The sequence below is a fragment of the Nycticebus coucang genome, chromosome 12, assembly GCF_027406575.1.
Source record: "Nycticebus coucang isolate mNycCou1 chromosome 12, mNycCou1.pri, whole genome shotgun sequence".
Taxonomy (NCBI): domain Eukaryota; kingdom Metazoa; phylum Chordata; class Mammalia; order Primates; family Lorisidae; genus Nycticebus; species Nycticebus coucang.
In genome coordinates, this window is record NC_069791.1 from 49,366,503 (window position 1) to 49,389,330 (window position 22,828).

Consider the following 22,828-nt stretch of genomic DNA (forward strand, 5'->3'; position numbering starts at 1 on the left):
CCAAGGTATGTTCTTGTTTGGTTTATCGAAGATTAGGTGGTTGTAAGATGTTAGTTTCATTTCTTGGTTTCAATTCGATTCCAAGTGTCTATGTCTCTATTTTTGTGCCAGTACCATGCTGTCTTGACCACTATGGCTTTGTAGTACAGACTAAAATCTGGTATGCTGATGCCCCCAGCTTTATTTTTATTACTAAGAACTGCCTTAGCTATATGGGGTTTTTTCCGGTTCCATACAAAACGCAGAATCATTTTTTCCAAATCTTGAAAGTACGATGTTGGTATTTTGATAGGAATGACATTGAATAGGTAGATTGCTTTGGGAAGTATAGACATTTTAACAATGTTGAATCTTCCCGTCCTTGAGCATGGTGTATTCTTCCATTTGTTAACATCCTCTGCTATTTCCTCTCTGAGGATTTCATAGTTTTCTTTATAGAGGTCCTTCACCTCCTTCGTTAGGTATATTCCTAGGTATTTCATTTCTTTGAAACTATGGTGAAGGGAGTTGTGTCCTTAATTAGCTTCTCATCTTGACTGTTATTGGTGTATACAAAGGCTACTGACTTGTGGACATTGATTTTATATCCCGAAACATTACTGTATTTTTTGATGACTTCTAGGAGTCTTGTGGTTGAGTCTTTGGGGTTCTCTAAGTATAAGATCATGTCATCAGCAAAGAGGGAGAGTTTGACCTCCTCTGCTCCCATCTGGATTCCCTTTATTTCCTTGTCTTGCCTAATTGTATTGGCTAGAACTTCCAGCACTACGTTGAATAGTAAAGGTGACAGAGGACAACCTTGTCTGGTTCCAGTTCTAAGAGGAAAAGCTTTCAGTTTTACTCCATTCAGTAAAATATTGGCTGTGGGTTTGTCATAGATAGCTTCAATCAGTTTTAGAAACGTGCTACCTATGCCTATACTCTTCAGTGTTCTAATTAGAAAAGGATGCTGGATTTTATCAAATGCTTTTTCTGCATCTATTGAGAGGATCATGTGATCTTTATTTTTGCCTCTGTTAGTATGGTGGATAACATTTATGGACTTGCATATGTTAAACCAGCCTTGAATCCGTGGGATGAAGACTTAATCCACATGAAAAAAGACGACAATCCCATATATCAATGGGCAAGACACATGAATAGAACCTTCTCTAAAGATGACAGACCAATGGCTAACAAACACATGAAAAAATGTTCATCATCTCTATATATTAGAGAAATGCAAATCAAAACAACCCTGAGATATCATCTAACCCCAGTGAGAATGACCCACATCACAAAATCTCAAAACTGCAGATGCTGGCATGGATGTGGAGAGAAGGGAACACTTTTACACTGCTGGTGGGACTGCAAACTAGTACAACCTTTCTGGAAGTAGGTATGGAGAAACCTCAAAACACTCAAGCCAGACCTCCCATTTGATCCTGCAATCCCATTACTGGGCATCTACCCAGAAGGAAAAAAATCCTTTTATCATAAGGACACTTGTACTAGACTGTTTATTGCAGCTCAATTTACAATCGCCAAAATGTGGAAACAGCCTAAATGCCCACCAACCCAGGAATGGATTAACAAGCTGTGGTATATGTATACCATGGAATACTATTCAGCCATTAAAAAAAATGGAGACTTTATATGCTTCGTATTAACCTGGATGGAAGTGGAAGACATTCTTCTTAGTAAAGCATCACAAGAATGGAGAAGCATGAATCCTATGTACTCAATTTTGATATGAGGACAATTAATGACAATTAAGTTTATGGGGGGGAAGCAGAAAGAGGGATGGAGGGAGGGGGGTGGCGCCTTGGTGTGTGTCACACTTTATGGGGGCAAGACATGATTGCAAGAGGGACTTTACCTAACAAATGCAATCAGTGTAACCTGGTTTATTGTACCCTCAATGAGTCCCCAACAATAAAAAAAAAAAGATCTATCTGTTCCCCACGAGATATGAGGCCTCCTTTTTTCCAGTGTATCCACCCTGTCTATGCTGCCTGTTTAGTCACTTAGTAGCCATTTGGATGACCAGATAGACTGTCATGGTAAGCATGGTGTGTTCAAGTGACCCTTATTTTATTTAATAGTAGTGCCAAAGAGCAAAAGTAGTGATATTCACGTATTGCTACAACTATATCGGTTATTATTGATAATCTGTCACTGTACCTAATGTAGCAATTGAAGTTTAGCATAGGTATGAATTTAGAGAAAAATCAGTTTATATAGAACTTGGTACTAGTCATGGTTTCAAGTATCCATTTGAATGTATTAGACTATTTTCTATAAAGCTGGAAATGTTCTACATGTCTGTTCAAATGTAGCTATGAGAATGAGAAACTGATTTTGAATATTATGTATTTTTATTAATTAATACAAAGAGTGAATGCCTGAATTTCAAGTGTCCACTGACTAAGCTTAGCTAGTAGTACTGCCTGGAGAGCACACTTTTATATTTATGTAAATATGAAATTATAGTGTAGTCTTGGAAAATATCCATGTAACTTAATATATGAGCATTCTGTGTTAGTAAAGAGGGTATATGTGTGTGTATATATGCATGTATTATATAACTGCCTCTTTTAAATCTTTCTATAGGCTTACTGCTGTAACTGTGTGACAGGCAGTGAGAGAGAAATGTTTAATTACCCATATTTGATGATTTACTTGTTACTTCTTTCAAGTCTATGTTGAAGTTGTATTACAGGTACATACAAATTATTAGAAATAATTACTAGTGGTTTGGTAAATAAGTCTATTATTATGGAAAAGATTCTTTGTTTTCAATAATGTTTCTCCCTTAAAATAAAACAGCATATTAAGTATAGCAGTCTTCTACCAGTTTCTGTTGTATAGTATATGTTTTTCGTCTTGTTATTCAAAGTCTTCTTTGTTCTTTCATCGGAGGAAATTCTTAAGAGAGTGAATCCTTATTTTGAATATAAACTTCTTTGTGTTTAAATAAAAATTATTCTATTTATATTCAATAGATTATCAAAATTTAAGTATAATTATTTGTATACATTTCTTTTGTGTATGAATACCTAATTTGTTATAATTAATTATAATTCTTATTTAATTTTAATTGGATATTACCAATTTTAAATTCTACTTTTTACTTTTGTTATATTTTCACAAGAAATATTTTTATTGTTTACTATCATCTTTATGGATATGTTGATTTAATATCCTTAGAACAGTCTTTCATTTGCTACTCTGTATTTTATAGTATACATAATTCACTCATTAAAGTCTAACAAGGTAGAACTTTCAGCCCTTTTGAAACAACAAGAAGATCTAACTATACTTGCTAGTGTTTGAATATTTATGTCTCCACCAGAATTTATGTGGAAACTTAATCCCTATGGTGGTGGTAATAAAAGGCAGGGGATACATAAGCAATGATTAAGTTATAAATGGATTAGTGCCTTAGAAAATGTCCAAAGGTAACTTGGCACTCAGCCCATTTGTGCTTCTGCCTTCCACCAGTGAGGACACAGCAATAAGGTAGTAACCCACACCATGTATCAAATTCCAGACTCTTGATGTGAGTAATTTCTATTGTTCATAAATTGTCCGGTGTGTGGTGTGGTGTCATAGCAGCAGAAAGTGTGAGATTACCCTGGACTATCACTTACAGATTAAGCTGTATTTACTTTCTGAATTCTAATACAAATATACATTTTAAAGTTTCCAACTTTGTGATTAGTATTTTATCCATTAAATATCCATTTCAAATACCTACGTAATTTCTTTTCTTCAACTTTTCTTTCTGAGATCCAATTTTCTATTGGATAAAAGTGCATTGTCTTTGATAGACACTTAAATTTTACATTTTTAGTTAGAGTGAGTAGTAACTAATTTTCTCCGTTAGAAAGAATTTTGAGGCCCACACGGATCTCCGGAAGAGCTGTGCCGCAACCCACAATCAGTGCCCAGCAGGACCTCTGGAAGATCTGTGCCACAACCCAAGATCAGCACCCACCCAGACCTGTGAAAGAGCTGCAAAGCAACCCTCAACGGGTGCCCGCCAGAACCTTCATAAGAGCTGCACCTCAACCAGTGATGGGCGCCCGCCATGGACCTCCAGAAGAGATGCGGCATGACCCACAACCCGAGACCGGTAAGCCACACCCACCAAGCCTCCACACCTCCTGACTAGGAACTCTGGGAGCCCTGAAACCCCACGTCCTTCCTCCTGTACCCTCCCTTCCTCCACACTGCTTGCTCATCTGGCCAGGGACTCTAGTAGCCGCAAGCCCTCCAGAGACCTCACTGCTTTTGCATGGAGGCCTTCTCCTGGCCAGAGACTGTTGGAGCCTTGGGATATCTGTGCCAAAGTCACTAGGTGCCAGGCACTCCCAGAACTGTGTGCAACACCCCCTGCCCTCTTGCTGGATCGAGGTGTGTAACACTCCGGAGCTGCTCCCACAACCAGAACTCCCTGGCTGGGGAAGCCCCAGAGGAACTACATAGAGTCACTCCCTACAAAGATCCAGAAACAAAAGAGTGATCCCGCTGGGGTCTAAACTTGGAGAGACACCTCCCCAACTCTGAGGACAGCCAGAGGCAATGGTGAAAAACCATTATGAGGTGAAATCAACAGAAAAACTCTGGCAATATGACTAATCAGAGTAGATCAACTCCACCAAGGACCAATGGGGCAGACACAGCACAAGATCCCATGCAGAAACAAATAGCTGAGATATCAGAAGTCGAATTCAGAATCTGGATAACAAATAAGATCAATTAGAATTCCAAGCAGTAACCCAAAAGATATCTCGAATGACCAAAATAACAAAAATTTTGACACATTGAGACAAGAAGTTGGAGCCCTCAAAGATCTGAGAAACACAGTAGAATCCCTCAGTAACAGAATGGAGCAAGGATTTCTGAAGAAGAAAGGATTTCTGACATTGAAGACAAAGCTTTTGAACGTTCCCAAACTCTCAAACAGGAAGAGAAATGAGGGCAAAAACAGATCACTCTCTCAGAGAGCTCTGGGATAATTGGAAGAAAACCAATATTTGTCTTATAGGGATCCCCAAAAGCGATGAAGTGGCTTCACAACGCACAGAGACTCTTTTCCATGAGATTATGAAAGAGAACGTTCCAGACATGCCAAGAGATTCTGAAATTCAGATAGCAGACAGTTTCAGAACTCCAGCATGACTCAACCCAAATTAGACATCCCCCAGACACATCATAATCAACTTCACTAAAGTTCATATGAAGGAGAAAATTCTGAAAGCAGCCAGACGAAAGAAAACCATCACCTACAAGGAGAAGAATATTAAAATATCTGCATGTCTCTCTGCTGAAACCTCCCAAGCTAGAAGAGGATGGTCATTGACTTTTGATCTCCTAAAACAAAATAACTTTCAATCCAGGATCCTGTATCTAGCTAAACTGAATTTCATTTATCATGGAGAAATTAAATACTTCAATGACATTCACATGTTGAAAAAATTTGCCATAACTAAACCAGCTCTCCACGATATTCTCAGACCTATCCTCCATAAAGACCAGCATAATCCTCTACCACAAAAGTAAACACACCCAGAAAATTTTGATCAAATTCCAACTTCCACAGTCACAAAAGGATTAAAAATGTCCACCGGACTATCGAAAGTCTTATCAATATTCTCAATTGATGTGAATGGTTTAAATTGTCCTCTAAAAAGGCACAGGTTGGCTGACTAGATACAAAAACTCAAGCCAGATATCTGCTGCATACAAGAATTGCATCTTACATTAAAAGACAAATATAGACTCAAGGTGAAGGAATGGTCATCTATACTCCAGGCAAACGGAAAGCACAAAAAAGGAGGCATTTCAATCCTCTTCACAGATGCAGTAGGCTTTAAACCAACCAAAATAAGGAAGGATAAGGATGGAAACTTCGTAGTTGTTAAAGGTAATACTCAATATGATGAGATTTCAATTATTAATATTTATGCACCCAACCTGAATGCACCGCAATTTATAAGAGAAACTCTAACAGACTTAGCAACTTGATTTCCTCCAGTTTGACAGTAGGTGGAGATTTTAACACCCCTTTAGCATTGCTGGATAGATCCTCCAAAAAGAAGCTAAGCAAAGAAATTTTAGATTTAAACTCAAACATTCAACGTCTGGACTTAACAGACATCTACAGAACATTTAGTCCCAACAAAAGTGAATACATATTCTTCTTATCAGCCCATGGAACATACTCCAAAATCAACCACATCCTAGGCCACAAATACAACCTCAGCAAATTTAAAAAAATAGACATTATTTCTTGCATCTTCTCAGACAATCATGAAATAAAAGTTGAACTCAATAACAATAGGAATCTGCATACCCACATAAAATCATGGAAGCTAAATAACCTTATGCTGAAGGACAGATGGGTTATAGACAAGATTAAGAAGGAAATCACCAAATTTTTGGAACAAAACAACAAGACATGAATTATCAGAACCTCTGGGATACTGCAAAGGCAGTCAATCAGAGGGAAATTTAGACCACTGCAAGCCTTCCTCAAGAAAATGGAAAGAGAGGAAGTTAATAACTTAATGGGACATCTTAAGCAACTGGAGAAGGAAGAACACTCCAACTCCAAACCCAGCAGAAGAAAAATAACCAAAGTCGGAGCACAATTAAATGAAATTGAAAACAAAACAATTATACAAAAGATCAATAAATCCAAAAGTTGGTTTTTTGAAAAGATCAATAAAATAGATAAAACTTTGGCCAACCTGACCAGTAAAAAAAAAGTTAACTCTCTAATTTCATCAATCAGAAATGGTAACGATGAAATAACATCAGACCCCTCAGAAATTCAAAAAATCCTTAACGAATATTACAAGAAACTCTACCCTCAGAAATAAGAAAATCTGAAAGAAATCGACCAATACCTGGAAGTAGGCCACCTACCAAGACTTAGCCAGAATGAAGTGGAAATGTTGAACAGGCCTATATCAAGTTCTGAAATAGCATCAACTATACAAAATTTCCCTAAAAAGAAAAGCCCAGGACCAGATGGCTTTACATCAGAATTCTCCCAGACCTTTGAAGAAGAACTAGTACTTATATTACTAAACCTCTTCCAAAACATAGAAAAAGAAGGAATGCTAATCCAACACATTCTATGAAGCAAACATTACCTCGATCCCTAAACCAGGGAAAGACCCAACAAGAAAAGAAAACTATGGACCAATATCACTAATAAATATAGATGCAAAAATACTCAATAATATCCTAACAAACAGAATCCAACAATACATCAAAAAAATTATACACTGTGACCAAGTGGGATCTAACTCCGGGTCTCAAGGCTGGTTCAATATACATAAATCTATAAATGTAATTCAGCACATGAACAAACTAAAAAATAAAGACCATATAATTCTCTCAATTGATGCAGAAAAAGCTGTTGATAATATCCAGTATCCCTTCATGATCAGAACACTTAAAAAAAATCAGTATACAAGGGACATTTCTTAAACTAATAGAGGCCATCTACAGCAAACCCACAGCCAATATCGTATTGAATGGAGTTAAATTGAAATCATTTCCGCTTAGATCAGGAACCAGGCAAGGTTGCCCATTGTCTCCATTGCTCTTTAACATTGTAATGGAAGTTTTAGCCATTGCAATTAGGGAAGAAAAGGCTCAAGGGTATCCACATAGTGTCAGGAGAGATCAAACTTTCACTCTTCGCAGATGATATGATCGCATACCTGGAAAACACTAGGGATTCTACTACAAAACTTTTAGAAGTGATCAAGGAATACAGCAATGTCTCAGGCTACAAAATCAACACCCATAAATCTGTAGCCTTTACATATACCAACAATAACCAAGCTGAAAAAACAGTCAAGGACTCTATTCCATTCACAGTAGTGCCAAAGAAGATGACATATTTGGGAGTATACCTAACAAAGGACTTGAAAGATCTCTATAAAGAGAACTATGAAACGTTAAGAAAAGAAATAGCTGAAGATGTTAAAAAATGGAAAAACATACCATGCTCATGGCTGGGAAGAATCAACATTGCTAAAATGTCTATAGTACCAAAAGCTATATATAATTTTAATGCAATTCCTATCAAAGATCCATTGTCATATTTTAAAGATCTTGGAACAATAATACTTCGTTTTATATGGAATCAGAAAAAATCTTCAATAGCCAAAACATTACTTAGCAATAAAAACACAGCAGGAGAAATCACGCTACCAGATCTGAGACTGTAGTATAAATCGATAGTGATCAAAACAGCATGGTACTGGCACAAAAACAGAGAAGTAGATGTCTGGAAAAGAATAGAAACCAAGAGATGAGTCCATCTACTTACCGTTATTTGATCTTTGACAAGCCAATTAAAACCATTCAGTTGGGAAAAGATTTCCTATTTAACAAATGGTGCTGTGTGAACTGGCTGGCGATCTGTAAAAGACTGAAACTGGACCCACAACTTTCACCATTAACTAAGATAGACTCTCACTGGATAAAAGATTTAAACTTAAGACTTGAAACTATAAAAATACTTGACGAAAGTTCAGGGAAAACTCTTGAAGGCATCGGCCTGGGTGAATATTTTATGAGGCAGACTCGCCAGGCAATTGAAGCAGTATCAAAAATACATTACTGGGACCTGATCAAACTAAAAAGCTTCTGCACAGCCAAGAATATAGTAATAAAGCAAGCAGACAGCCCTCGGAATGGGAGAAAATATTTTCGGGTTATACCTCTGATAAAGGTCTAATAACCAGAATCCACAGAGAACTCAAAAGTATTAGCAAGAATAGAAAAAGTGACCCCATCTCAGGGTGGGCAAGGGACTTGAAGAGAAACTTCTCTAAAGAGGACAGATGCACAATCTACAGACACATGAAAAAGCTCATCATCCTTACTCATCAGAGAAATGCAAATCAAAAGTACTTTGTGATATCACCTAACCCCAGTAAGAGTAGCCCCCATAACAAAACCCAAAGATTAGAGATGTTGGCGTGGATGTGGAGAAAAGGGCACACTTCTACACTGCTGGTAGGAACGCACACTAATACGTTCCTTTTGGAAGGATGTTTGGAAAACACTAAAAAAGTGATCTAAAAATAGACCTGCCATATAATCCTATAATTCCTTTACTAGGTATATACCCAGAAGAACAAAAATCACAATATAACAAAGACATCTGTACCAGAATGTTTATTGCAGCCCAATTCATAATTGCTAAATCATGGAAGAAGCCCAAGTGCCCATTGACCCACGAAAGGACTAGCAAATTGTGGTACATGTATACTATGGAATATTATGCAGCCTTAAAGAAGATGGAGACTTTACCTCTTTCATGTTTACATGGATGGAGCTGGAACATATTCTTCTTAGCAAAGTATCTCAGGAATGTAAGAAAAAGTATCCAATGTTCTCAGCCCTACTATGAAGCTAATTTATAGCTTTCACATGAATGCTATAACCCAACTATAGTACAAGAATATGGGGAAAGGTTCAAGGGAGGGGAAGGGACAGGAGAGGTTAGGATGGAGGGAGGGTACTGGTTGGGATTATACCTACCGTGCATCTTAGAATGGATACCGTGCATCTTAGAAACCTACTAAATGCAGAATACAAATGTCTACATACAATAACTAAGAAAATGCCATGAAGGCTACGTTGAACAGTTTGATGAGAATATTTCAGATTGTATATGAAACCAGCACATTGTAGCCCTTGATTGCACTAATGTATACAGGTATGATTTAACAATTAAAAAAAAATAAATAAATAAAAACTAAAAAAAAAAAGAAAGAATTATTGAAATTGAATTCATTTTGTCATCATATTAAAAGAATTATTTCACTTAATATTGACTTCTGGTTTACCAGAGCTCTTAGGATACTAGTTTTTATAATTATGAGAAATAGTCACAGGAATACATATTTAGGTTTTATACATATGTATGTGCATATGTGTTTATATCAGATAAGTCAATTCTAGCTACTTCTAATATTTTGAGTAATTTTTGTTATCTTTATATTTTTATTATGCCTTTGTATAAGCCTAGACTCTCTACTGAGGTTAAATGTTAGAAAAGTAAAACACCATATTATTATACGTAAGAGAAGTCTCAACATATTCATTCACTTGTATGCCATAATGGTGTGTGAGAGTATATAATATGTAATTATATATATTATAATGGAGTTGAAAACTTCCTATCTCATTGTGTCACAATGCAATATTCAGGTATCTGTGGTGATGTTGCTATATACAAAGGTACCGTACTGACGATCGCATAAAAGTATACATACACTACGTACAGTGCACAGTACGGGATAATGATAAAAACAACTATGTTCCTTCAGACTGGTATACGTGTTTATGACACTACATTTATTATCGTTAATTAATAGGGCACTCCATCTACTTATAAAAACAGAGTAAACTGTCAAAAAACCACAGGGAGATATTTCAGGAGATGTCCCAGAAGAAGGCATTGTTGTCATGGGAGATGGCAGTTCCATACATGGTGTTGGCCTGAGGACGTTCCATGGAACTAGACGGGTAGGTGGAAGGCAGTGAGACCCATCATTCTGACTCTGTGTAACCTAGGCTAATGTGCTTTTCTTTGTCTAGTTTTTAACAAAATAATTTAAAAGTAGAAAAATGTTTATAGAATAGGGATATAAAGAACATATATTTCTACAGTTGTACATTATGTTTGTGTTTTAAGCTAATTATTATTACAAAGCATCAAAAACTTCGAACAATCAAAACCTTTTTTTTTTCCTTTTCTATTATTAAATCATAGCTGTGTACATTAATGCAATTGTGGGGTACAATGTTCTGGTTTTGTATATAATTTGAAATATTTTCATCTAACTGGTTAACATAGTCTTCACGATATTTTCTTAGTTATTGTGCTAAGACATTTATAGTCTACGTTTAGTAAATTTCACATGTACCCTTGTAAGATGCACCGTAGGTGTGGTCCCACCAGTTACCCTCCCTTCACCAGCCGCCCTCTCCCCTCCCCTCCCTCTCCCCTGTCCCCATATTCTTGGGCTATAAATCAAAAAGCTTTTGAAATAAAAAGTTGTGTTAAACTAAGATTAACTTATTACTGCAGAAAGAACAATCTTTTTATAAATTTAGTGTAGCCGATGTTTGCAGTGTCTATAAAGACTGTAACAGTACATGGTAATCTTCCAGACCTTCACAGCACTCACTATTCACTCACTGACTCACCCAGTGAGACTTCTGTTCATGCAAGCTCCATTCATTATAAATGCCCTGTACAAGTATACCAGTTTTTATCTGTTATGCCATATTTTTGCTGGCCTTTTTATGTTTAAATATGTATAACACATAAATACATGTATTAATTAAACATTGTGTTACAATTGGTGATGCTATTCAGAATCGTGGCAGGTATCCCTGCCCCCCAGTGACTCATGTATATATAAAGTTATGTGCTTGAAAGTATCAAGTGGATGTTGGTAGAAATAATAGACTTCAGTACCTCAAATTTAAAAAGAAGGCATTAGTTCATATCATATTATTTGGAGTTTTAATGAGGCTATTGCTTTAGTTCTATAATGTGACTGATACAAAGAATTATTAATTCAGTTATTGAAAATTTAAAAAGTAAAAATCATTTCCAGAGGCACTTGAAAATGGTCAAACTATATTACACCAGGACAAACTAAATGTCGCCCGCAGTTGGAGGTGTGTGATGAGATAAAGTGATTTGAGAATAGCCCAAGGCTGAGGATTTCCTGTTCAAACTTGGAGTGACACATTGATTAGAAACCCTCCTTCTCTACTCTTGCATCACTCTGAGGCTTCACAGGGCACTCTGTGAAGATCACAGCTATTTCTTCTTTCTTACTAAGAGTAACCAGGTCTCTCCACTGAAGGATGCAGGGCGTTCTGGTTACAGAAGGTATGTGTTGCTGGTTTTTGTCTTGCAGCCCTTTTCACTTAGTGGGGAATTATAAACGCTAGATGTGTTTCACTTGAGATAAAATTAATATAGAATGATATCAGAGTAGAACACTGGTGTTTATACTGAAATAATTCAGGGTACCAAAGAAGCCTAAAGTATAAAATATGCCAGAGGATTTCCTAAAGTATTCAAATTATTGCCTGTAGAGAATTAGTCAAGATCTCGCACACATGATGTTAGCATTGCTAATCAGTATTACTTACAGTGATATCCACAACAATTGGAACAATTAATTTTGGATTTTTTTTATCACAATGGGTACAATAGTATTTTCTCTTTAGCTCTGCCTTTAAAAGCAAATGTTTAAAATAAATATTTCAAATTATGGATGTCAAATATAGTTTCTCATTTATGATTTTCAATTGAATGCAGGCAGTTTTACTTTTAGCGGAAATAAACGTGAGATAACTAGTATAATCAAACCATAAACTGTTATTAAACCATAAATTGCTGTTATTAACAATTGAAAGACTTAAAAAGAAGCAAAACATTGCAACAAAAATATGTCCCTCAGTGATAGAGAAGACTCCTACTTAATGAATTCTTTTAAATGCACTAATGTGAATCAGATAGGATAATAAAGCCATGGTATCATAGTTGAAATATGTAATATTTTTGAGAGGTTAACCTGCCACATGCATGTAAAATGTTTTACACACGTTATACCTTATAAATTATTTTTTCCATTAGAGACTAGTAAACTAGGTTTCTAGACACTAAGTAACTTTTTGAAGGTCACACATTACATTTTTCAATGCCAGTAATTCTATATCTCAGACTGCAGAGCTCATTCACTATAGACCAGATTATGTTATCTGAATTATTATTACTCATGTTTACACATTGAAAGTGACCCTTATGATATTGATACCATACGATCTTTCTGAACTTTTGAACGTGTAAGTCACTAACTAGAAGTATTTTAGTGTAGAAAATTACTGTATCTTCTAATATTATTTCTCCTCCATCCAAAGGCACTCATTCATTACTGATGAATGCATTTTAAAATTAACTTAAAATTAGTGCCCTATTATTTCCAATACAAATTTTTAATTTTTAACACATATATTCTAATGGTGTTAAAATATATCTGTACAATCTAACGTTATTTTAATAAAGACTTTTTTACTTATGGACTTCTGTTCCACACTAATTTATTGTTTTTATGGTTCTAACTAATAATATATGTCCAGTGTAAAATATGTTTTGTAAAATTACCTGTTCAATTATAAGAATTTTGTTTATAGTTTAAGGAAATTAGCATCAGACTTTTACATTGTAATACAGTTACTTTGACTACACCATAGAACATCGGATTAAATAAATCAGTTATTAAATGCGGTGAATGCTATGTTAACCAGTTTGATGAACATATTTCAAATTGTAGGTGAATGCTATGTTAACCAGTTTGATGAAAATATTTCAAATTGTATATAAAACCAGTACATTGTACCCTATGATTGCATTAATGTACACAGCTATGGTTTAATTTTAAAAAAGTTAATTTCAATATAGAAAAAATAAATAAATAAATCAGTTATTAACTTCTTAATTGTGCTTCTCATGGAGCACAGTCTCTGATACCACACAGCTGCAGGGATGAAAGACCAAAGAGTCACCTTCTCAAGACTGAATCTGGCCAAGGACACTAAGAGGCATCAAAGAAAACCTAAGGGTGGGAAAAACTCCATTTCAGTGACTGAACAGGAAATAACCCACGAGGAATTAAACCTTCAAAATGCTACTCTGAATCTCCAGGGTGAAGACAAGCCATGCTCCCACACATGTAAGCATTTAATAGATTTTCAGTATAGCTGTTCTGGGCTGTACAGATGGGGGAAGAGGTGTGAGAAAGATGAGGGTTTGTTTTTTGAGACAGAGTGTTCCTCTCTGCCCTGAGTAGAGTTCCTGGCATCTTACCTAGCAACCTCAAACTCTTGGGCTCAAGCAATCCCCTTGTTTCGGCCTCCCAAGTAGCTGGGACTACACGGGGTGTGCTACCATGCCCTAGTTTTTCTGTTTCTGATAGAGATGGGGACTCACTTTGCTCAGACAGGACTCAACCTCCTGAGCTTAGGCAATCTGCCTGCCTCAGCCCCCCCAGAGTGCTGGGAGTTAAGCATGAGCCATCATTTCTAGCCCAGTGAGGGATGTTTTTCATTGTGAGGATCAGAGGTCAAAGTTTGGAAATAGTTTCTAATATGAAACCTGAAGACTAACTTTATTCATGCATTGTTAAATTTGTAGGCCTTGATTAACAAATCATGGAGTATTATACTTATGATAATGCCACAGTATATTTTAAGAGAAAGATTCCTATGGTAGAAGTGGGTTTAGCAACAAGAGCTTATTCTTTTGATTCCCTGTACATGTAATGTAGGTTGTCTTCTCTGTAAACCCTCTAAACCACTGTTTCCACCTTCCCTCCTCAGTGTCTCTGTCTCTCTCCCTGCAGTCTTACCATTACCTCCAGACAGGCACCAGCTCACGGCTGAGATCCTGGGAGTCATCTGCATTGTCCTGCTGGCCTCTGTGTTAAAAATGATAGCTTTTAGTCCCTGTAAGTGTATTTTTGTAAGATTATAATAGAATTTTTCACTTTAATGACTAAAAGTGCCTCTAACCATTTCATAGGAGGTGAAATATTATATTTAGATATTAATTAGTTAAAACTTTATATTTTCCAGTTATAGTAACACAGGAGCAGAATAGTTCCTTCACGGATGTCAGAACTGAGAAAGGTACTGATATTAGTCATGTTTTATTTTGTCTCAATCTTTGGGTTTGCACAACTTATAATCAATATTTTTGGCAGAAAAAAATTAAAACATTGGGCAATAAACATTCATAAATAAAGATTACAGGAGAGTATTCCCTTTTCTTTGAAAGAAAGTAGAAATACTCGTTGAAAGTCACTGTACCTCCTTCCTGTTTTACTCAAATTACTAATGTCATCATATGATAACAGTTAAATAATTTTGCTTTCTTAGAAAAGATGCAATGATTTTGTCCAGTGATTTTTTATCCATGTACTGGGTGCATTTCTGTTTGATGTTTTCCTTTATGTGGCAGTATAATTATGGGATGAGAGGAGGAGCCTCAGGTGCATGTGTGTGTGGTTTTTCTTTTATAATTACCAATCTCTGAGAATGCGAAGAAACATTCATATGTTGTATACATTGAAAATATGTAAATTAATATTCATTTAAAAAATTTATATTGTTTCCAGAAAGTAATTCATAGTTTTTCTTCAGGATATCCTTGTGGTCAATGTCCAGAGGAGTGGGTCACATATTCCAACCATTGTTATTACACTAGTAAGGAACATAAAACTTGGAATGAGAGTTTGGTGGCCTGTGCTTCTAAGAACTCCACTCTGCTTTACATAGATAGTGAAGAAGAAATGGTAAGATGTTAAATATTTCAAACATTTTAGTAGAAGCTTATTTCAGTCAATAGTGTATTTATAGAATTCATGATATTCATGTACATTTTTAGATTAATTATTTACAGGTCTGTACATTATTCTATTGTGTGACTTCACCAGGCACTGTTTATTTCTATTCATAAGCTAATGTATAAGTATTACCAATTTTTGCTACTCGTGGAAAATGATGCTTCTATAAATGCTTTTATTCTAAATTAAATTTTGCAATTTATTTGTACTGTATATAAACACACCATGAATGGGCAAATTTATTATACAGTGAATGGACTCCTATCATACACATCAAATAACAAAATAGAGGAGTTTCCAGCTCCAGTGGCTCTGCTTATGGGAAAGACCTTATCACTTCTCCTCCCACCTCCTAAAACCACGGCCCTGAACTTTAGTACTACAAACTTTACCAGTTTTTGAATTTTCATAAGTGACCAATGTGCACTTTCATGTCTGTCTCCTTTTACCCTGTGTAACATTGGTGCACTTCACCCATATTAATGCAGTGAGCTGTAGTTTGTTAACTTTCACTACAGTCTTATGCACATATAGCATTTGAAAACACATTCTGTCTGGTGTCTCTCATTGGGGGATGTGAGTCTCCTGCTCTCAGGGACACAGAAGCATCCAGGATGGAGTATTTGTAGTCATGGGATTCATTTGTTGTTCCCCTCAGCCACACCTACCCTGGTGTCTCTTGGTGGCAGAACAGAAGCTCTTCCTCTGACTTCTTATTGTTAGCAGGGCTCCTGTTAGACCTCCCTTGCTGGTGCTGCTGGTAGGACACCCTCTCAATACAGAGAAGACGTGAGCTCACTGAGGCACCTTTCATTGCCAGGTTGAGTGCTGGGAAACAGCAGGTCAAGGTCACGTTCTTCCATTGGATAAGAGACTTAAGATGCCCGGACACTAGGTTGATCCTTTATCCTGCATTCACAAACTATTTCACCTTCTCCTTACTCCTTTCAGAGTCCCCTTTGCTTCAGTCTTTCACAAATTTCAGTTTATTGTTATTTATATTTGTATTTAGTAGAGGGTAGCAACTGTTTGGGGGCCACTGGTGTTCCACCTATACTAAGACAGACAACAGTGGGGGTTAGCTAGTTAAAGAATGGTGTGGTGTGAACAAACCAGAATTTTTGGCTTCCACATCTCTTATTTCCTTAATGGAAACCTTTTCAATTCCCTTCAAAACACCAAACTCTGAGAAACATAGTAGAAATGTGCATTGAATTAGTATTAGCATCAGGAGAAATGTACGCACAGCGTCTGGAAATTTATTTAAATTCATGCTATATTTGCTTTGTCAACATGGGTTCCTACTAAATTGCATGAGTCATAATTTTCAAAATTAACATAAAAAGAAGAATGAAATTACTGAGTATAAATGTTTCAGAGTTCATTTTAAGCCAGAATTATACACGTTTGTTAGAGTTTTTAGTTTATTTTAAACAACTTTAATATTGCTTAAAATGTTAATTTTGTTTTAACAATTGTAGATCTAATGAAAGAATGCAGGACTTGCACTTTTAAAAATTTGGAAAATCTTCAATAATTATTTAAATATAAAATATTTATGTTTTTATAGAAATTTCTGGGAATCCTGTCAGTGCATTTCTGGACTGGAGTCTTTCGTCAGAGCAGTGATCATCCATGGGTGTCAATAAATGGCTCAAGTTTCAAACTTAAGTAAGTACTTTTCATGGTTCTATATAGTAGGAAAACTATAGGAAGGAGAATAACAGCAGACTAGTATGAATTATAGGCATGAAAAACATGTTGAAAGTTAGTGAAATGTTGACATAAATCTTAATGAATGGACCGCATGGGCTCCCCTTATTGATGGCTTCACTTTCTGTAGTTTGAGGTCAACCACGGTCGGAATAGTTCGAAATGAAAATCCGAGAAAAAAGCACTTTATTGAGTTCGGTGTTCTGACTAAGTAGTGGGATGAAATTGTACATCGTTCCGCTCTGTCCTGCCTGGACCTGAACCATCTGTTTGACCAGCAGATCTATACTCTAGAGGTGACCCACCTATCAGTGACTCAGTAGCCCTCCAGTGGGCAGATCAATTGTCGTAGCACTGCAGTGCTGGTATTCAGGCACCTCCTATTTTACTTTAATAATGACCCAAAGGCAAAGAGTGGTGATACTGGAATGTTGTTATACTTACGCTTTTGTACTAATAGTTACTATTTTTAATCCCTTTTTATACCTAATTTCTAAATAAAACATTATCACAGATGTGGACATGTGTATACTAAACATAGTAGATAGTAGACTTCAGTAAAATATGTGGTTTCAGGCATCTACTGGTGGCCTGAAGCACATCCCCTAGAGATATGGGGGACTACTGTGTTCAGTTTCCATAATAGCAACTCTTACTAAGATTGCAATGAAATATCATTAACTGTATTCTAAAATTATTTTCTTTAATTACATGGAAAATGCTCTTGTTTCATGGATTGTCCCCATAAAAAATGACAGAATATGTATTTTTCTCCATTGCAGAATAGTAGAAATAAAAGGTGGTAAACGTAACTGTGCTGTGCTAACCTCACTTAGACTTCAGTCAGATCAATGTGGATCTCCAAAATGTTTTATCTGTAAGCACAAGCTCTGGAAGTAAAGCGCCTGAGTTTGGATTTGACTGTGCAGTTTTATATTTTGTGAAATGGAAGTATTTTTATTGAAGAAGTCACAATGAATTGCTATTTCTTTATAAATAAAAGGATTAAAAAATATTTGCAGTATAATACACACACCACAAAGAACAGGATATCGTTTCGTGTCTGCCTTTTTTTGCTGAACATTGCATTTATGGCATGTCACCTTTTTAAAGTTGCATGTTATGTGCATCTGTTTACATGAAATATCAAGACTGGAAAACCCATAGAGAAAGTGGAATGTTGGTTGCCAAAAGCTAAGGGAAGATTGGAATAAGATGTGACCACAAATGACTACATTTCTTCATTTTGAGGTGCCGAAAATTTTGTAACCGTTGGAGGTGATTTTTGTTGTCAATTTGCAAATATACTAAAAGTTTACTTATTTGTATACTTAAATGGATGAAATATATACCAGCTATGTAATATCTCAATAAAAAAATTTGAAAATAACTCTCCTGGGATGATGTTTGGGACTGTCACATTTACATATTCTGCCTCTTTATAAAGTTGACGTCTCCAAGCAGTGTCGTGCTATGTCTGGAAATCTATTAGGTTTTCTTTAATTTCTCTCTGTCATATTGTGTATTTTTGGTATTGAAGTCATCTAGAAATATAGTTATTTCCCATTTATGCTTTTGTAAATAGCATGCTTATTTTAAAATTTTCTGTAATTATTTTGTTGCTGTAAATAGCAATATAATTGAGGATGGCATGTTGATCTTATGTCCAGTTAATTCACCAATTTTGTGTATTAAATCCTACAATTCAAGTATAGAGTTTTCTGGATTTTTTATATAAACTACTACTTTATCTATAATAATGATGCTTTTTTCACCAGGTGCCATAATTTTTTAAAGCCACAGCCCTCTCCCCAGGGTGACAAAGTGAGATTCTGTCTCAAGAAAAAATAAAGAAATAAATAAAAATTATTTTCAATGATGGAGGGAAAGTAAAATGATGGTTCTATGTATATTATACATGTATTATTTCCTTTTTTTGATGAGAAGATTTCAGCATTTCAATCATATTTTAAAAAATGTTTATCATAGCTTTCTCATATTTCAGTAATTTTCTAATATTCCCATTTCCTAATATATTTTGCATTGAATCACTGTTGTATTTTTACTATTTTTGCAGCATTTTAAATTATATTTGTTTTCTCTGTATAATGTGTATAAACTATCTTACTATTATTTCTTTTAAATGTTAAACCAGTCTTGTGTTTCTGAGATAAATCATCCTAGTCATTCTGTATTATCCCTTAAAAAAGAACAGTGCATATATTATACTGGAAGTAAGATTTGTTTCCTCATGCATGTTCACAGGGAGATTGTATTATGCTTTTACTCATTGCTATGCACTTGAAAGTTCTTGCTATTGAGACTATGCTGGGAAGCATTTCTTTTATGATACCCTGGAAGCCTTTGTGTACAAGTTTTATTTTAAAATGTTATTATTCATTAGTGATGTGATCTGAGTTTGCAGAATATATTTATAGGAATGTTTGTAAAACAAGTTCAATTTGTTTAGTACATGTAGTGCTTACTCGGGTATCTTTTATTTCTAATTTTGGTCATTTGTATACTTTGGGAATTTTTATTCCAAATGGATATTAAATTGTATTTATAAGGTGAATCATTCCTTGTTTTTTTATCTGTAATATCCAAATGATATTCCCATAATTATTCTAGAAATAAAACATTTGTGTCTTATCAGATACTCTCTTAATAATTAATCTTTTATAAATGAAAATATCACTGGCTTTGTTGACCTCTCTACTGATTGTGTCTTATGATTTTATACTATTTGTTATTTCCTTTCTTCTATTTTACTTCTACTTAATTTAAAAGTAATTTCAAGCTTAAAAGAAATTTTTCCATGCATGTTCAGATAATTCCATTTCTAAATTTAGATTTTATAGTATATGTATTTAAGGCAATCCATTTTTCACAAGAAAGAACTTTGCTCTACGTTACTCATAATTCATATACTAGAAACAGTAACTGCCCATTTTCTTAATTTTTACCTCTTTCTTTAGTAATTTATGACAATTAAAAATCATGTACATTTTTAAATTTTTGGTTATAGACTTCCATTTAAATAAAATGTAATTAGAGGATTTACTGTAAAGCTTAAAATGTTCTACATGTTTCTTGTAATGTGGTGGTGGGATAGAGGAGCTGGTTTTAAGTGTTACTTATTTTTCATTAATTATTATTGAAAGTGAAAGGCTGTATTACACACGACCACTGGCCAACCAGCTAGTAATACTATATTGGGTACTGTATTCATATTAACTTGCATGGAATTATGTATTGTACTGTATTTCATATTAACTTGCATGGAATTATGAGTTATAGAATATTCTTGGAAAATTTTCCATGAGAACTTAAAAATGTGACTATTCTGTATTAGTGTAGAGTGCGTGTGTGTGTGTGTGAGAGTGTGCATGTTCGATAATAATGGTTAATTATCTAGTTTAAATCTTTCTATAAGCTCTCTCTTGCACCTGTGTAAACAGAGTCAGATTGTTTATTACATGGTGATTATTTATTCATTCACTTCTTTTGAGTTCTATGTTGAAATAGTATTATAAGTACATACATATTTTCAAAGAATATAACGAAGGTTTGAAAAATAAATCTGTTATTATTAAACTGCACTTCCAATAATTATTTTTGCCTTACATAATGACACTACATTAACCATTGCAGTTTTCTATTTTATTTTGTTGCCCAGAGCATTTATACTTTTTCTTTTAGTTTTTGAAATTAAAAAAATTCAAACTATGAAGGAAGTACAAATGTTTTTGTTACCTGGATACCTTGCATCATGCTTGAGTCAGGCTTTGGTGTGACTGTAACAAAAGTAATACTCATTGTACTCTGTGGGTGTGTGTTTATTCTTCAGTCTCCTACTCTTCCCCATCCCTCTTTTCCAATGACTAATGAGAACACAACAGTGTTTGGTTTTTCAGTTTTGAGATACTTCACTTAGAATAATAGTCTCCAGTCCATCTAAGTGGATGCAAAAGACATTTCATTTCTTTTTATATATCCATGGTATATATTCAATATACCATATTTTCTTTATGCATGAATGAATTGATAGGTACTTAGGTTGATTCCACACCTTTGCAATTGTGAATTGTGCTGCAATAAACATTTAAGTGCATGTGCCTTTGTATAAAATGACTTCTATGTGCCTTTGTATAAAATGATGGGGAATCTCCATCCTGTTTTCTATAGGGTTTATATTTATTTGCAGTCACACTAGCGATGCATAAGCATCCTGTTTTCTGTATACATGCCAGCATCTATCACTAATCTTGTTTAAGATCTATCTGTACTCTATAGATCCTAGTTATCAAGCTTTTGTCTGATTGAAAATATGCAAATATCCTTTCCCATTGTGTAGGGTTCTCCTTGCTTTGGTTATTGTCTCCTTAGCTGTACAGAAGCTTTTCAGTTTAATGAAATCCCATTTGTTTATTTTTGTTGTTGTTGCAATTGCCATGGCAGTCTTCTTCATGAAGTCTTTCCCCAGGCCAATATCTTCCAGTGTTTTTCCTATGCTTTCTCTGAGGATTTTTATTGTTTCATGCCTTAAATATAAGTCCTTTATACATCTTGAATCAATTTTTGTGAGTGGGGAAAGGTGTGGGTCCAGTTTCAGTCTTTTACATGTAGACATCCAATTCTCCCAATACCATTTATTGAATAGGGAGTTTTTCCCCCAAGGTATGTTCTTGTTTGGTTTATCGAAGATTAGGTGGTTGTAAGATGTTAGTTTCATTTCTTGGTTTTCAATTTGATTCCAAGTGTCTATGTCTCTGTTTTAGTGCCAGTCCCATGCTGTCTTGACCACTATGGCTTTGTAGTACAGACTAAAATCTGGTATGCTGATGCCCCCAGCTTTGTTTTTGTTACTAAGAACTGCTTTAGCTATACAGGTTTTTTTCCGGTTCCATACAAAATGCAGAATCATTTTTTCCAAATCTTGAAAGTACGATGTTGGTATTTTGATAGGAATGGCATTGAATAGGTAGATTGTTTTGGGAAGTATAGACATTTTAACAATGTTGATTCTTCCCGTCCATGAGCATGGTATGTTCTTCCATTTGTTAATATCCTCTGTTATTTCCTCTGTGAGGATTTCATAGTTTTCTTCATAGAGGTCCTTCACCTCCTTCGTTAGGTATATTCCTAGGTATTTCATTTTCTTTGAAACTATGGTGAAGGGAGTTGTGTCCTTAATTAGCTTCTCATCTTGACTGTTATTGGTGTATACAAAGGCTACCGACCGGTGGACATTGATTTTATATCCTGAAACATTACTGTATTTTTGATACTTCTAGGAGTCTGTGGTTGAGTCTTTGGGGTTCTCTAAGTATAAGATCATGTCGTCAGCAAAGAGGGAGAGTTTGACCTCCTCTGCTCCCATCTGGATTCCCTTTATTTCCTTGTCTTGCCTAATTGTATTGGCTAGAACTTCCAGCACTATGTTGAATAGTAAAGGTGACAGAGGACAACCTTGTCTGGTTCCAGTTTTAAGAGGAAAAGCTTTCAGTTTTACTCCATTCAGTAAAATATTGGCTGTGGGTTTGTCATAGATAGCTTCAATCAGTTTTAGAAACGTGCTACCTATGTCTATACTCTTCAGTGTTCTAATTAGAAAGGGATGCTGGATTTTATCAAATGCTTTTTCTGCATCTATTGAGAGGATCATG

General features: G+C 35.2%; 1 protein-coding gene across 1 annotated transcript in view; it reads left to right on the forward strand.

Annotated features, from left to right (window-relative positions):
• The window catches only part of LOC128561767 (NKG2-A/NKG2-B type II integral membrane protein-like), a 33,052-nt gene extending 14,956 nt beyond the window's left edge, over window positions 1–18,096 (forward strand). Inside the window, exons 5-6 of the mRNA XM_053556341.1 lie at window positions 17,017–17,117; window positions 17,942–18,096. Of these exons, the coding sequence (XP_053412316.1) occupies window positions 17,017–17,117; window positions 17,942–18,059 (219 nt within the window). The 3' untranslated portion in view covers window positions 18,060–18,096. The remainder of the gene's footprint in view (window positions 1–17,016; window positions 17,118–17,941) is intronic.
• The last annotated feature ends 4,732 nt before the right edge of the window (window positions 18,097–22,828 follow it).